Genomic DNA, 17,570 nt, shown 5'->3' with positions numbered 1-17,570 from the left:
GTGACTCATACCACTTGTCCATTCTGGGGGTTTTTGTGGGCGTAGGGAGGACCTCTGATGTGATTCCACATCTGACCAGATGTCATGGCAAAAACTACACACTAGAGAGAGACAGTGAGAGGGACAAAGACAGATAGGAGAGAGCGTGAATAAACCATTATTGGCGTGAAAATACAAGTATTATTATCACGATTTTTAACAGTGTGTGTGAAATTGTTCCTTCTCAATATATGACTCAGAGACATAAAAATTAAAGTGTTGTTAAAACGGGCAGAAAATTCCACTAATGAGGTGAGATTACTGAACTCAATTTATTTCCAGAGCGGTTTCACTTGACTTACAGCATGTCCCTGGCTTATGAAGGCAGATATTTTTGGCAGAACATATATTTAACTTCTCACAGTGGATTAAAAGGTTTCCACCTAAAATCAAAAGTGTGTGTGTGTGTGTGTGTATATTTGTGCATCATACCAGTGCAGCCATGGCCCATCCAGTCTTGTTGTATATGAATTCCAAGTTGTTCCTCCTCAGATACAGCAGACCGCCAACCAAAGACACTAACAGAGCCAGAGCGATAGTCCCCGAATAATTCGGAGGACGGAAGACACGGATCTGGCGAGAGAAAGAAAGCATATTTATGGTGTATTTCAGATGATGACTGACAACCTACAGAGGCTTCGCACTGTATGCAAAACATGTTACATCGCCATTTTTGGCTTGTACTCCTTCACACCAGGGATACTATGGCAGAGCGTAAAGCTAGCCTAGATAAAAGGAGCGCCTTTGATGCATTTTCCAAAACAATCAAGATGGCTGCAGCTGATGTGGAACTTTCTGTTAAGTACTATTTTCAAATTCTGATTGGAAAAACTGCAACCCCCGTTCAGCGCTACATAGTTTGTTGCTTTGACTGGTTGTACTTTTTTCAATTGTGTCCAGAGGCATTTTAATGACAAGAGGTTCCAGACGAACTCCCATTTATGATATGGTCAGGCTAGTACAACTGTATAAATGTATACAATTATTATTTCTTAGTGCAGTGAATATTGTTAAAAGAACATCCTTTAACCTTAACTCCTGAAAAGCCATTCAGCCATTCATTTTCAAATCTATTCAATATATCTGCTGAGTTTATTTATTCATTCATTCTAAATGTTTAGTTTTGTATTTTAAATAAACTTTCCTCACCCTGACTGTTAGAAAGTCATTTTGAAAATGTCAAATATCAAAGCTGTTTACAAAATTCTAATTCACAAAGCTAGGTGTTCAACAAAGACTCTAACCTTGAACCTGTGAAAAAATGTCAAATGGCAATTTTATTTATACAACACATTTAATGACACATGAACTCAAAGAACTTCACATTGACAAACAATATACAGTATAACGACTGCATTTTGAATTACTTGCACTCTTCTGATTGATTCTTTGGATAATCCTGCAAATAGAGCGTTACCCAACATGCTTGAGATGAATGCATGAACCACTTTCTCAGAGTGAGTTTGAGATATGAGTGCTCTAAGTTTAAAATGTGGCAACTGTGGGCTCATGAGCAAATTCAGTACCATTTTATCTTTAGGTTGTCAAATCAAATACCACTAATGATTGATTCAATCTGTTTCTACACCCTTCTGTAAAAGACATCTTGAAAAGATGGCTCAAACAATGGAAAATCCCATTGCATAGTTTTAAAACAAGTAAAGAAATGATACTTCTGTAATGTCCCTATCCTGAAACTGAACCCTGGAAGTGGTTATTATTAGGGCTGGGCGATATGGACAAAAATTCAGATCTCAGTATTTTCAGGCTGAATGGCGATACGTGATATATATATATCTTGGTATTCTCTACAAAACGGGCTACATGTTCAGTTGCAAGCTAGAGACGCAGGAGAGAAACTGAACTCCAAACTACAGAGATTTAGTTAGAAGCTACAAACGTACTGAGAGCTGAATACACAGAGACTTCTAAAAACCTTTGAATGGTCTCTAAAAACCTTCCTCTCTGGTCTCCTGAAGACAGAGGTGAGTAGAGTCTCCAAACACACACACACTTGTTTGAGGGGGAGAAGCTGGGGGCATCCAGTGTTGGCTCTGTGGTTGGCTAGAAGTCACCACTACCCGCTTGAGGGCGGGCGGACTGGCTTTCGGACCTACTTTGGAGAGGGTCCATCTATGGCGCAGCTTGCCGTGGGACGGTGCGTCTTAACTGATAATGGAAACGCAAATCGCCGCAGCATGGCTCGGTGCCACCAAAAGTGACAGTGGAAACGGCCCAAAGACTTGTACGTGTGCTGCTGCGGTAATTTCATTCATCTCACAGACTGATTTAGTGCAGCACATGGAACTTATAGACCGATGTCGCACTGGTCCGATGCTATGTTAATAGACAGATTAAACAGTGTAGCAGCACTGTGTTTCTCTTGCTGGAGAACTTAGTGTGAGAGAGGAGAGATGCACACTGGTATATGTTATGGAACACAACTTGACCCAATATCGATAAACAGTGTGGTCTAAATATATGTCTTGCTTGAAAATACATCAATATATCTTACGGAGTCGGTATATCGCACAGTCCTGGTCACTGACCCTTAAATAGCGGTGTAACGGTACACAGCTTTTGATTACAAACAGAATGATTCTCATTCTAACCCTACAATTTGGATAATAAAAAACACAGCTTGAATTGTGGGAAAACAGTTTTCTCATTGCCACTGCACTCAAGACGCCAGCCTACACAACGCAACGGGCAACATCCTGTCTGCCCCTCCCATCCCAAAACCAATAAATTCTATTCCAGTGAGGAGTTCTAAGCCAGCTCACTGCAATGTGGGCCATTACCAGAAATAGAAGATCCTCTAATAACCTACAGGACTGATGTTGAGAGCCACTTTGGTTTTGCTGTGCATTATGAGAACGATGGCAAGAGAGCGGTGGGTAATAAAACCACAGCATGTTGCATCTGCTACATGACAGTAGGTCACATCAGTGGGAAAACAAATTGAACGAAACGTGAATTTTGTGGACCGCTACACCCCTATCCTCAAGCAAGTGGTCATTTCAATAAAAACATAATGAAAAGCTTGGTTTGCAGCCCCTTTTTAATAAGTTGTATATACAGACATCCTTCTTCCTGTTTTCAAAAATGAGATTTGTCAAATGTTTTCAAAACTGTTTCCCAGTTGGAATATATTTAATCAGTGGTAAGCTGCAGCACAATGGGAAGGCTCTCAAAACTTAATAAAAATGAGGTGGAACAACATTTAATAAGGTATAAAATAATTATATTAAAAAAACAATAAAAAATAAAACTAAAAAATGTGCCTCTCTGGAACAGCTCTGCAGAATTATATTAACTTTAACAACCATTGTCCAGGTCATTCAGTGAAAACCGCTCTTTTGTTACTTCAGTATGTTTCTCGTTCTTTTTCTCTTCCTGTGTGTGCGTGTGTGTGTGTGTGTGTGTGTGTGTGTGTGTGTGGCCATAAAGCCAAACTGACAACATGCTGTGTATGCTATTAACAGATGCAAGGGTAAAATGTTCCAATAGACAGAACGCTTATGTGTCACCAACACTGATTATGTCACCGATGAAAATGTGGGTGCCATCTGCTGCTGCTAAGTGTTATTGAATTAAAACCTTAGTATGCATAATTCAGGGAGAAAGAGAGAAAGAAAATGAGATATAGTTCAAAGCTCTGCCAAACTATACGAGTCTACAGCCTAGCTTGGGACCTAGCATGTGTGTATGAGAAAAATATGAGACTGTGACACATGTAAAGATGCATCTCTTCCAAATACACAAAGGACATACAGTGGAACAAAGTAGCAATGGTGCTTTACTTACAGACTTATTTTAAATTTTTTTTAGCAATAATAGGCTTGTTTTATAATTATTTAACAACAGCACTATTAAATTTTAGTTATTATGTTTTAATTGTAGTTGGAGAAAACATTTAAAAATACAGTGAACTCTAATAGTGCATATGACCATGTAATACATTTAGTCAGTCGAAGTTTATCTCTGTAAAACTGAACAGAACAGAAAATTACAGCAAGAACTAATAGCTGATGACTGTTTGTATAAGCTCCTCCACATTCCCCATCTATCCTTATTGTCACTTTGGACATTATAGGCTTCTCTACACTGATTTCATTTGAGTTTCTCCATCCCACGAATGTATTCATCTCACCGTTTTTTCGATCAAATGTCTGTCCTTTTTATTTTTTTCCTTTTCTGTTCTGTTCCTAATTCATGCGGTAAAGTCACATTGAAGTGCCTGAAAGCTAGCACTTAGTGTAAGTGCTCCCCATCGCCTTCAGTGAAAGGCAGCTTTTTGAATCTAGATCCATCAACCGGATGTCAGCAGGATGCTTGGACTCTGTCCACCAGTACTTGGCTGACAGGTTGCTCGGGGAAGAAGAAAGTGTAGTCAGACGGTCGAAGGTTTGATCTCTCAGGTGCCAACAACTTAAGTGCCTCCAAGCAAGGGCAAGTCACGCCCACTGCATGTGTAACACCCTGTCCCTATGACACAGGCAACATTACATCCGCCCTTGCAAAGATTAAAGATGTCTTCAGACATAACCTGTTTGGTGCAAACAAAAAAAACCTGTTTGCCTGTCTGGATTGGTTTGTTAAAAAAGTGCTCCACCAATTTAGCACGTTGGAGAGTTCAATCAAAGGCTTGCACTAAACAATCCTACAAGACTCCTTTAGGGTCTCTGACCACCTTGAGGCAGAATTAACTGCAGTTTGTGGTGCAAAAGCAAAGCAAACCCATTTCAAAACTTTATTAATGCATTTATTTTTAGGGATTATAGCATTAAAATACATTTTAGCGATAAAGCTTTTCTAATGCAAATGCTAAATACCTTGTAAATCCATCTATTAGTAATGGGAACTTTCAAGGAAGCAATATTAAAACTGATTTAAATAAGAAGTATAATTTTTTTATGCAAGATCAACACCTCACAACAAAGCACCACACTGAATTGTCCCCTGTATTGGGGTTGTATGTACCAACACTACATTCTTTTGCAAATGTAGGCACATTTCTTGCAAATGACCATGTGTGAATGTGTATGTGTGTGTGGTACCTGAACATCTGTGCGGTCTGCAATCCACTTGGCCAGCTGCTCTGAAGCAAAGCCAATCCTTTGCAGGTCAAACGTATCAGCTCTCTTGGGCTTCCCCTTCGCTGGGAAATGCATGAAGGTTGGGGCGCTGTTCATGTTCAACTAGAGAGAAAGAGGAAAACAGTGGTGGGGGATGTCGAGTTAATGTCACCTCTGACACGTCAGGCATACTAAGTAACAGATAAAGACACATCATCAGTCATAATATCTTCAGCAACAGATTGATGTTGGGGCTCGCTTAGCATCATATGTCTTACTGTTTTCAGTCTCCATTAGTAATCTTAGCTAAATACTCACCTCTCTGCCTTTGTATTGTTAAAATTCATGCTTTGTTTTTTGTTTGTTTCTTGACTGCAGATATTAGCTATCTAAAAATATCCTTTTAATTAACAATGTCTGACACTGTCTGGGCTTATATCTATTGTTTATATTTCCATCATCACATTTAACAACTGGTTCATTCTCCAAAGTATGTATTCATTAGTGCTTGGAATAATGTAATTCTCTTTCTGCCTGCCTATCACAATCACATTAACATTTTTATAACTTGTTAGATCATTCAGCAGCCAGCTGACACTCCAACAAATAAAAATATATATCACTGTTGGGACATAATTGTTGATAAGTTATGTATTCTAACAGTGTGCCATTAGGAACCTAGTCCAAACATTCACACACAGTTTTGTTGGTGAGTGATCCCCAAAGTGGCACATACAACTAAAACTCAGCCAGCAGCTTGTATGAGAATATCCTTACTGACAGCGAGCATCACAGAGCAAAGCTGCAGATGCTCACTCTGCCTCTATATCAGTGGCATTCTGCAAGTGCACAACGCCTTTAAAGTGCTGCAGTTGGCTCAATACTGCATTTGCACTTATATGAAGAGAGGCTGCCCAAATCCTATCCACTCGTTCCAGCTATCTCCAGATGTCACTCTGTGCTTTCAGACAATATAAACAGCCAGGGTGTAGCTAACGATTATTTTCAAAATTGATTTATCAGCTCATTATCTTCTCAATTAATGGATTAACTGATTTGTCAATAAAACAGTGAAATATGCCCTGTGTGACTTCCCAGAGCACAGGGTGACAACTTTAAAGGGTATATTTTAGCCAAGTGGTTCCCAACTGGTGGGCCATGGTCCAAAAGTGGGTCGTGTGTCTATTGTGAATTGCTCAAGTGACTCATAAACGTGTCCAAGTTTGCAAAAAACATACTTCATTTTGAAGTACAGTGGATGTCCAGCACAGAGTTTTTATTTCAAAGTGCCGTTTCCTGCTGTAGAGTGAGTGACTATCGGACAGCTTCTTGACAGAGACAGCAAACCAGCTTGACGAAATGGCTAAAAACAAGTGTGATGCTGAATATATTAAACTGTGTGGACTTTGATCTAATGATTATGGAGACATCTGGACCCCGTGGCTGTACCAGTTGGGAACCACTGTTTGTGCTGGCCAACAGTCCTAAAATATTCAGTTTGTTATCATGTATGACCAAGAAAGTCATCAAATTCTCACATCTAAGAGGCAGTAAACTTTTTTTGGCTTGGCTTTTTTTGCTTCAAAAATAGTTGTCAATCAATATTCTGCCAATCAACTCATCGATCAGTCAACTAATCTTTGCAGCTCCAATATACTGTATAGTAGAAGAAATAATTTTGGGATACAAAGGATATTTTTATACAGATTTATTCTTGTGTCAAAAACACCCTTCCCAAATCTGGCTGGCTTTACAATCTCACTATGCAGCTGTACTTTGTAGGAAAGTAAAAGTCTTGGGTCCTGACTCTGTATTGGGCAGATACTCGATATCAAATGACTTGGCACAAGAGTGTAGAAACAAGAGTGGAGACAAGAAATAACCCTCACAGATCATTAGATATAAGAATCTACATTAGTGTATTGTATTTCTATCATGTTATTCTCTGTGTGCATTGACCTAATTACAAGACAGCGAGTAGGTGTGTGTTGGCTATCACAGCTAATAATTGTATAGAGAGGACATCTCCAATAATTCTATATTTGCATAAATACATTGTTCTGTACAAAATGCATTACCCTGTTCTCTGTGTTTTCTCTTACACACACACGCATGCATACACACTCACACACAGCTAAATAAAGACAACTGGTAGAAGTTTCTCTTCCTTCCGCTCTCCCTCCCTCCATGTTTTACACCTCTTTAACTTCAAATCCCAGGACTCCCTACAATTATCAACAACAATAAAGTCAACTGGTTTACTCTCTCCTGTTTTCTGTTTTCCCCAAGACACCTGGAGAAACATGGAGAGGAGGGGAAAAGGACGGAAATAAGCAGAGAAAGGGGAAAAGGAAGAAGACAGAAATGAGAGGAGAGTTGTTATGCAGGTTCTTTATCTCCATTAGCTCGGAGCTTCGTTATAGAATAGCCACGCTGTAGGTGTTGGAGATGAATGATGAATTAGGTGCATGTGTGCATTTGCATACAGAAGTGTAAACACGTACACATGCATGTATAAATGCCCATGAACACAAATAAAAAGCGTGCATTCATGCAAAGACATACCAAAACACATGCAAACACTACAAGAAAAAAAAGGATGTTAATTAAATTAACTTTCAACAAAGCTTCAATGGGCTATATTTTTCATCACAAGAGCAGATGTGGATAGAATTGTGGAGAGCAAAAAGCCTGAAGGAAAAGTGTGAGAGAAGTCACGAGAAAGCCAGTGGGCATGAATTAACAATTAAATCAATAAAGGAAAAAGAAGTAACAGCTAGCAAAATATCAAGCAGGAAGAAAAGACAAAAAGGTATGTTTTAAGGAGCATGTATGACCATGTTTAAATGCTATCTTCACTGGATTAATTGCTCTCAAACAAATCAAGATAAAGGAAAAAAGAAGCAAAACCAGGCTATTTCTAACTGAGCACAGCTATTTAAAGCTCTAAGAGTACAAAGTGTAGAATAAAGAGGGACGACTGGGAATTTACCTCTGTATTTTGTATCTTTTTCTGTATTTAGGTAAAGGTGCTTGCAGACAGCAGCCATTCGCTGGTTTTGAAGATTTTTTTTTTCCCAATATCTAGCATTTCTGATATCATAGAAGCCACACCAGAGGAAAAAACACAAAGGCACATAAGTTTGTAGTTACAAAAATATCTCTTAAGTGAATAATGCTTTAATACCAGGGTACAAAAACACACAATGTTTTTCTTATTAAATCATTTATTTTGTCTCTGGTTTGTGGGGGAGCCCAGCTACCGTGTTCGTTTTGGTTTCATGGGTACAACACAAGATAAATGTATGTATATCCACAGCAGCACAGTTAACAACAACTGTGCCTCCCCGTCAAAACCTCCTGCCATCAATGTCACTGCACAGCAGAGCCTGTAAAAATAAGTTGTCTATGGAATAATATATTAAGTGTGACTATGAAAATACGCCTATCTACACAGAATAACAGTAATTAAATACTTTATCCATGTACTGTATATTTGTTTATGTTTGTATATACCCTTTGTGTGCATGTCTTTGTATGCCTTTTTGCTTTTGCAGGATGTTGTGTGGCCTCGAGTCTTTCTGTGTGCATGTATGACTGTGTATGTACAGTGTGTGCTTTTTTTTTTACTCTAAGGTTTTCTGTAAGGTCATTTGCTGAACTGTTGCTAAAATGCTGAAGGAACCTGTATTATTAGAAGTCAGCTAGCTGGTTTATGGAAGTGAAGGAGAGAGGAAGGACGGTAGAGAAAGAAGAACAACAGGGTTTGAAAGGATTCGAAGAAAAGGTTAAAGGCCAGTATGATGGAAAGAAAGGAAGGGTAAAATAGGAAGAAGCTGAGGTATGAAAGGCTGTAGGCCATGTGTGGCAGCAAACATTCACAAGTGATGATATAACCTGATCGCCCAACAACAGCACTTTGCCTTTACAGTGACTTTTCTTTTCTTATTTTTTTCATCAGAGTAACCAACAAAGGGAGTTTTGTTGTTTCTAGCTATTAATAAAGCAGAGCCCACTACCTTCAGCATTCTGGTGAGAACTATGCTAAAAATAATCCTATACCAACACAATGCCAATTAGCCTTTGGTGCCAAATATGTTTTTCTAGGTCTTTAAGCTCCGTTATATAAACACAAAAAATATAACTCACCAAAGGGAAAGGAAAAATTTGGATTTACAAAATCTGAAGCTTTCTGACTTCCACACTACTTTGTGAATGTGTTTCGCAAAAGTCATGGGTGGGTGATGATAACGGACTCACACAGAGAAAAAAAAGGAGTTGTGTGCAAGCAGAGGGATGAGGAAGGGACAGAGGGAGAAAAATAAAGCATACAAGGTGCACCTTGCCATGGGTTTGGGTGAATATATTTTGGACTGATAATAGTAATTACCTGCTGGAAAACGTCAGCTCCCTCATCGTAGTCCACGACCGTGAAGAAGAGCTTGTTGGAAAATGCAGATGAGTAACGCCATGAGTTTGCCAGGACCTGGTACTCCTCATTTGCCTGCCTATGAGATGGTAATAAGACAGAGAGAAGAATGAGAAACAAAAACAAAAACAAACAATCAATATATCTCATAAATTACATGTAGGTTAAAAGGAACTGCTTAACCCTTCTCAGATGCCAACAAACACCAATTTTGTGTAATGGTTTGCAAACCTGGAGGCAGGTAAAGTATTGGTATGAGAAGGGAACCAATACTGTGGTAGCCAAAAGAGAAAATGTGTACTGAAGGTGTCTGGTTTACTTTGTTGTTAATATGTCCTTCTTCCCCTGAGTACATTTTTACAAATACTTAGTTTGACTGAAACTTTTCAGGTTGTTTCCATTTCCTAACCTGCTTTTCTTTATCCTATAGAAGGTATTATTTTAATTCTGACAAGCCATGGGTACAGGCACTGCACGAGGGATGAAATGAATGCATTTATTCATGAAAAGACAAACAGCAGTATAAAAAGAGAGGACAATATCACCTGAAAAATCACAGCTAGTGACCTCAAAAATAGAAGGTAAAGATAGAGATGAAGTAAGCAAAAGGGACAAAGAGAAGAAGAAGGTGTGAGACTGAAAAAAAGATGCAAAGTCAGAACAAAGAAAGAAGATGACAAGAGTAAGAAAGGGACTCAGATCACATCTTTGGCAGCGTCTCTCTATTCATGCCTTGGTTGAATTCATGACATGTCAAGATACATTTTCATTCCTCTCATCCCAGAGCCTGAATTGTCATTTAATTTCTACTTCTTTCAAACCTAAAGGTGTTATTTTAACCAGCCATGGTCTGTCCAGTCTATCACCTTGTCCTCCTACATGACAAGATAATCGTAGAAATGTCAAGAGGCAGTCTCTATTTTTCTATCATCTCTCTCTCCCCCTTGTCTCTGGCACTAGCTATATGTCTCTTTTCCGCTGCTAAACTTCACTTTGACATTGTGTCTTATGTCAATTGCCTCTTGTGTTGGCTTTAATTAGTGGGAAATTGTCTGTCAGGATGTGTTATGTGCGCTGATGTTACATTGTTATCTGTGGAGCTAATGTTAGCATGGTCGCTTTGAAGTGTCTACCGTTTCGAAAAGTCAGCGGAGATGAAGTTGAAACTCAGGCCAGCAGACTGTCAGGGATTACAGTGGTGCTCAGCTCTGTCTGTAAACACCACTTTGCTGCAGTTGTCAAGGTGTCACTGAAATACGGTTTAACTGCCCTGAGTCTGTGTTATTTATTGTTGATTTACTTTCTGACAACTGTCCTTATCTTTTCTTTTCTTTTTTTCTGATGGGAGTTTTAGGAGTTTTCCTCTATAAGAAATGTCATCATGTTGCAAAACAAAAGAAAAAAAACAATATAATACAAAATATTGTTGTGAGAACATAAGATGTTAAACCAATTTTGTGTGTCCTTTACCACAAGACACTTTAATTATATAGACCCATGTTTTTTAGGGTTAAATATCTGTTTATTCAAAGGGCAGAAAAGATGTGCAACTGTAAGCATTTGGCTTTTTTCAAATGTAATTTATACATTTGTCTTGCTGCATGCAAATGAGCTTTACATGATGTCAGGCTCTTACCTTTTCCACAGTAACATAGGCTTGATTTACATTTCATCAACACTGCCTACTTTTATTGTTAGATTGGAGTTTGTTCTGAGTTTGAGAGCATAATACAGGTTCTATCATTTGTGTGTCTGTGATGGTGGGCATATGAAAATGTATATCTGTAGTTCCAACAACCGCCCTACAGCCAGCGAAAATCTAGAAATGCATCATCCAGCTGATTTTCGATGGGGACGAGCAGGGAGACCTGGGCGCTACTAAGATAAAGGGAAGTTTACTGTAGTTCATTCACACATACTACCCGCATTGTTATGATACAAAGCTGGCTAAAAAGTTGCCCTTTAATTCAGCAATACTTTTCACTTTTGCGAATTTCCAGTCTGTGTTCCTTACACTCAACCGGTCTCAACTATTTGATATAATTTCAACTGATAATCACATTTGTATGGAGGAGAAACGCAATGAAAGATGATGTGATGCAAAACAGTTTTCAGTCTGTTAATCTGTGCCCATCCCTACAGTATGTGAGCATGACAAGCAACCATTTAAGTCTAATAACAGTCTCCATATCTGTCACATCAAGGCAACATAAATTAACCAGCACAACAAGCCAGGGACTTGAATTATTAAAAAATTACAAAAACTTTTTTAATTATTTATTTTTCAAAGTCTAGTAGCGAAAATGCTAGAGACTGCTGTGAACCCCAGCATTAATACTTCATCATTTAGCATGACATTTTTGTTCCAACATGAATTATATATGTCCATATGCATTGTTGTACAGTAGGTTCACTGTGAGCTGCTGTTTGTCTTTACTTAGCCATGTCTTCACTTTATTTTTTTATTCTTTTTATTTATTTATTTTCAGTTGGCCTCACGTATTTTTGTAAATAATGTATAATTATATATTATATATATTTTGTTTTCTGTCTGCAGCATAGTGTTTATTAATTTAGAACAGTGAAATGAGAGAGCTGGATGTGGCTGTGAAAATTATCTTGTGTTAAACTGAAGCTTGTACTTATTTTACTGAGGGTGTGATTGTTTTGTGTATAATCGATACTCATTGGTTTTGTCTCTAATTATGTTGCACCTACAATAAAGGCGTTTTACCTTTTGTGCCTCAACAGACGGTGTGCCTTGGCTTTTTTGGAGATTAATTCACCACGAGTCATTTTCACGCCTGTGTTTTATGTCCACTTGATGAAACAGAATAAACTTTCTTCTACAATAAAGGAGACAAATTAAAATAAAAGTGAATAATTAATTAAACAAAGGGAGAAGGACAGAGTGTTCTCTTTTGCAAGCTTTAAATAAATGAGAAAAAAAGAACACACTCAGGCAAAGAAACAACACAATAAGCAAGGAAATATGAAGTCCACAAGGTGTTAGGTGTTACCTAGGTCTCTACCCCAACTCTTGTTTTCCTGTTAGCAGTTACCAAGCAACAATAATACAGAATCACATTAATCAACACATTCTGACCCCAGAGCAACCTGCTTAATGTAAGTGAAACCAACGTAAAGAAATCTTTACAGTAGCTTTCTCTCTAGTTGGAGCGAAGCTAGCTGTTTGTGTTTTATCCAGCATAAAATTCTGCTTTGGGGTTGGGATTTAGCCTGTCTCTGGACTGTTCATAGAAAGCTCAGACAGCTCAGTCTTATTTTGCAACCCTGAGTCACTTGACCATTATCGCGGTGCACTGGGTGAAAATCCTGGCCATCAATGATTTGCTTACAAATTACCTAGTCTGAATCACTATGTTGTATGGAGCTGGGACAAAGCTCAAGAGTGATGTTGGTGTGAGGACCTCAGTGATCAGCCATCTTTTTCACTGCCTCTTTCAACGCAGACACTCAGGTCACCATCTAACATCCGTCTTTTAATCTAACTCTCCATCTCACTTTCTTTTTCTAATGATGTGATGCTATCGTGATGTTAATAAGAGAATGCCTGGGGAAATGCAGAGCAATGGATAGCGAGAGAGATGGGAAGAAAGAAGCCAACAAACTTAGAGAAGAAGCGGACAGACAAAATAAAAAAGGGATAAAAAAATAAAGGAATAAGGGTGAATGAGAGTGGGTTGATAGTAATGACTGTGTCAGGCAATTTAATAGAAATAAGCAGCCTAGTTTCCTGTTAAGAGGGTGAAAAATTGCTTCTGAGATAAATAGATAAACGGGATAGGGGATACGGTAATGATTCAGTGTGTGCGTGTGTGTCTCAAGGGTAAGCACAAAGCCAATGGTGAGAAGATGTAAGAGTGTGTGTGAGTAACACTGTGAGCCTTGTAAAGCCTGCTCCGGCGATCATGTCTGTAATTACAGTGATGCCAGTACAGCAAATTTAAATCTAAAAGCAGGACAATGACAGAGAAATAACAGGGTACTATGATTGTCTGTGTGTTGTGTTCTAGCAGCAACCTCCAGGGCTGAAAAATGGAGCTGACATGGAAGTGCCATAAACTGTATTTCTAAAGGCAGAGCTGCTTTGAGTGACAGGTCAGGTTGTCTGCTGATAGCGTCCTTGGCTTCTCAGTCAGACCCCTCCCTAGCTCGTCCATAGCACCAGCCTAATGCCCAAATATGGTCAATTCAGGCTCCAAAAAACCAAGATGGCGTCTGCCAAAATGACCTGACCTCGACACAAAAAGGGAGTCCACAAACCAATGGGTGATCCCAAAATAGCTAGGTCCATTATTTTTGTCTGTGGTTGTGTTACTACTGTGACAATCATAGGAGGGGTGCTGATATAAATGATAAATACGTTATCTAATCAAGTGACTGTTAATGTAGGAGACCTTAAGACACAAGGGTCATGGGTCAACTACCTGGTTTACAAAGACAGATGGTGCGAGCTAGATTTACCATACAACATCAAGCAGTCATAGAATCATCAACACCCGACTGCAGAATTTATTCTATGCATACTAAATATCATGACTAGTAATTTGGCAAAATGTCATGTAATTTTTCACTCCTAAACAATGAGTCACAAGCCTGGTTCCCTCATGAGTCATGACTCTTTTGATACAGGAATAATCAAAAAGCACGGTCTATTAATCTTCCCATAGTGCCTAAACAATACAAAAGCCAAATGTATCGCTTTGTACAGAGTCACCCGGTCCAAAAGGAAGACCTGTGTGTAGCTGTTTAGGAAGTGATGAGCAGAACCAATACACAATCTTATTTACGGACACCCAACTCTACTATAATTTGTAACCAAGTTTCCTACTTACCCTACTTAATTAGAATGTTTAAAGACGAACAGTAGTAATGCAAGGGAAACTATCAGAGCAAGCAAGAAAAATAAAACCAGCAAGGATGTTGATGACTCTAATCCACATGACCCTGGGAAAAGCTTCATGAAAAGTCAATTCAAAGGTAGAGAGTTGTGTGCATATCACCACATATATGTATTGGACAATAAAACATGAGCACACCTGAATAACAAGTTTGTATCTACTCCAATGTTACTACAGCTCATCATGCTGCAGTTGTCTTCTCAGTGGCCTCGAAGCCTTGAAGAGAAAATTGTTAAATGCATGCACTATTCTATTATCTGCAACAAGATGATCTTAGAAAACCTTTATGCCTGATATAATAGTGGTTCTTATGACTGCACTGCACTGACAAATCCAAAGCAGCTTTCAGGACCATGGACAGCTCCAGAGTCATGTAGACATTGAAACCCTGTGCTGCGTGCAGAGCTGTCCATGGTCCTGAAATACAGGGCTTGTCACTGAGTTAAAATGATTCAAATCAAACAAGAACTCATTAAAACTAATAAATAAACTTCTAATCTTGTATTAGTATTCTAAGGTAGTGATTGACACTGCCGGGTTGCTTCAAAATTCTGTTGCCAACATGATACAAGTCTGGTTTGTAATTAAAAATGCAATTTAAAGTTTGCTATTGGAATTTTTTGAAATTCCCCTCATTTATTAAATGCTTTGAGTTTGCAAGTGGGTAAGTAGGTCTTGTTGGCCTTGTTCTGTGGAATTTATTCATTCCCCTTTGGTAGTACGGCTGGCTGGAGTCCCTTTGATCCAAATGTCAACGTGACCCACAGGTTCTGGTTATATAATGCTGTTTTCTGTGTTTCCCAAGGTGTCCAAGTCTATATGTGTGTGTGGAAGGAGGATACGTGAAATATCAGATGAGTTCTAGGACATTTGTGCTTGTGTGTACGTGTGTGTGTGTGTGTGTGTGTGTGCCGTCTCGTCCACTGTAGGTGAACTTTAGTGCAGTGAGTACACTTGCAGGAGTACAGAGCTGTTATGGTAGGAGCTATTCTGATTGTGGCCTACACTGAATGCGCTGGTCTCTTGTGTGTGTGTGTGTGTGCGCGCACACCTGCAGACAGAACACTGCCTTTGAGGCTGCAGGGCAGTGAACATGACGATGACAGAGTAGTTCCTGGGTGGGGCCTTGACGAAACGACGGAACTTGTCCCCGTTCATCCGGACGACCGAACGCCGAGAGGACCACTCCATCATCTGGTCAACCTTCTCTGACAGCAGATTCTGAACACACAGACAAAGGAGAGGGCAGTGAGGACAAGGCATCCAATCAGGACTTTCACATTCAAACAGAAGCGTTATTCCTTTGAGTCCAAGCAGATTCACAATAAAGGTATTAAAGTGTTGAAAACATTCCTATACAGGTGGTATTTGTATTTTATTTGCATATTTCTATTCTATGCTACTTTATACTTTAGCTGCACTATATTTTTCAAAGTGAAAATTAAGTTCTTTTTATGGCACCACATTTATCTATTAAGTTAAGTGTGGTTCCTAGTTACTTCTCAGATTGAGATTTAACAAAAAAACAATACAATACAATAAATGATAAACATAACCCTTTGGCACAATGAGTACTTTTACTTTTGATACTGTGAGTCGAATTTACGGCTAATACGTATGTACTTTATTTGAATTTAGCACTTTCACTGCTCATGTAGTGGTTTTACATTGCAGTTATGCTACTTTGACATAAGTTAAGGCAGTAGTACTTCTCTAAAGCTGCTCTTTTCATAAGAGGAAAAAAACCTGTATAGAGAAGTTGCAAAGTCATTCTGGTGCACTCTTACAAAATGACCTATTTGTACAATCTTCTAATATCACCCAGCCTCCCCAGAGAATATATAAAAATCCTTGAGTTTTCTTGTCTCAAAAGAGACAATGTCTCTTAAATTCTATGATATTCCAACTATTCAGGGACTGGCCAGGAGCAATACTGTGCATGCTGGCTGCTTTGAAAGTCCGACGCAGATACACAGAAGGTGTTGCTGAATGCCAGTTACTGAATCTAAGTTTTAATAGGTTTGACTCCTGGCCTGTTTTGACAAATGGTATCCTCTTGAAGAATATGAAATACAACAAACCTAACCATTATTTACAGAAAAGTAGCCCTGACTTGGTAGCCTAGGTGTGTGTGTGTGTGTGTGTGTGTGTGTGTGTGTGTGTGTGTGTGTGTGTGTGTGTGCGTGTGTGTGTATGTACACAAAAGCCACAGTTCTTGGTGGTGTTTGTGTGTATTGTAGGAGTCTGCTGCTGATTAAATCCGGTCCGGCTTAGCTAAAAGGTCACAACAGAATCAGTGCCAGAACACAATGCTGAAGGTAAACAACACGCAGCATACATGCACACATAAACACAACAGCTAGTGTCTTTGCAAGGTTTTTTAAAGCTGAAATGGCTGTAATAGCAAACTCATATGGTTTGGTACGGTAATGATTCAGAGTGTGTGTATGTGTATGTGTGTGTGTGTGTGTGTGTGTGTGTGTGTGTGTGTGAGTGTGTGTGTGCGTGTGTGTGTAAATCTACTCTATGATTGTGTCAGTGTAAGTTCTCAGCAGGACACTGCTTAGTACCTACCAGCATCATCTTTGCCAGACTTGAGCTCTGAACTGATGAAATACTGAGACTACTGATGAAACACTTGTTGTTTTTCAGCCTCTGCTGATCAAACTATGCAGCCAGAAATCTGTACAGGAGGCATATTTCAATTTACACCATAAAACTTGTGTGTGTGTGTGTGTGTGTGTGTGTGTGTGTGTGTGTGTGCCTGTGTGAGAGCTCAACTGCGCTAAATCTCTGCTGAGGATTTGTCATGCTTTTTTTATTAAAGACATTTGTCCGCCATCTATGAAACAGATACAGAACACTGACAGAAAGACTTTCCTTCCATCTTATTAAGCCATTTCTTTAAAGCAACTGCCTTACTGTAGAGGGCAATTAGAAGTGGGGGTCGGGATGATTCCGCATTGATTCACAAATATCAATTATCGATTATTTAAATGTTTATTAATAACTGGATGTTGACGGAACAAATGGGGCTGAACTCAACCGAGGACAGTGCAGCATCCGGACAGTTTACAGTACGCCAGATTGTAAGTCATT

The 17,570-nt window shown here is 39.0% G+C and overlaps 1 protein-coding gene across 1 annotated transcript in view; it reads right to left on the bottom strand.

Annotated features, from left to right (window-relative positions):
- Positions 1-17,570, bottom strand: part of tusc3 (tumor suppressor candidate 3) — a 101,529-nt gene that overhangs the window by 47,447 nt on the left and 36,512 nt on the right. The window contains exons 2-6 of the mRNA XM_049572413.1: positions 15,523-15,692; positions 9,508-9,625; positions 5,100-5,240; positions 472-612; positions 12-101 (exon numbers count right to left, since the gene is read on the bottom strand). Of these exons, the coding sequence (XP_049428370.1) occupies positions 12-101; positions 472-612; positions 5,100-5,240; positions 9,508-9,625; positions 15,523-15,692 (660 nt within the window). The remainder of the gene's footprint in view (positions 1-11; positions 102-471; positions 613-5,099; positions 5,241-9,507; positions 9,626-15,522; positions 15,693-17,570) is intronic.

The sequence above is a fragment of the Epinephelus fuscoguttatus genome, linkage group LG3 (assembly GCF_011397635.1).
Source record: "Epinephelus fuscoguttatus linkage group LG3, E.fuscoguttatus.final_Chr_v1".
NCBI classification, from domain to species: Eukaryota; Metazoa; Chordata; class Actinopteri; order Perciformes; family Serranidae; genus Epinephelus; species Epinephelus fuscoguttatus.
This window is presented reverse-complemented; position numbering and strand designations above follow the sequence as displayed.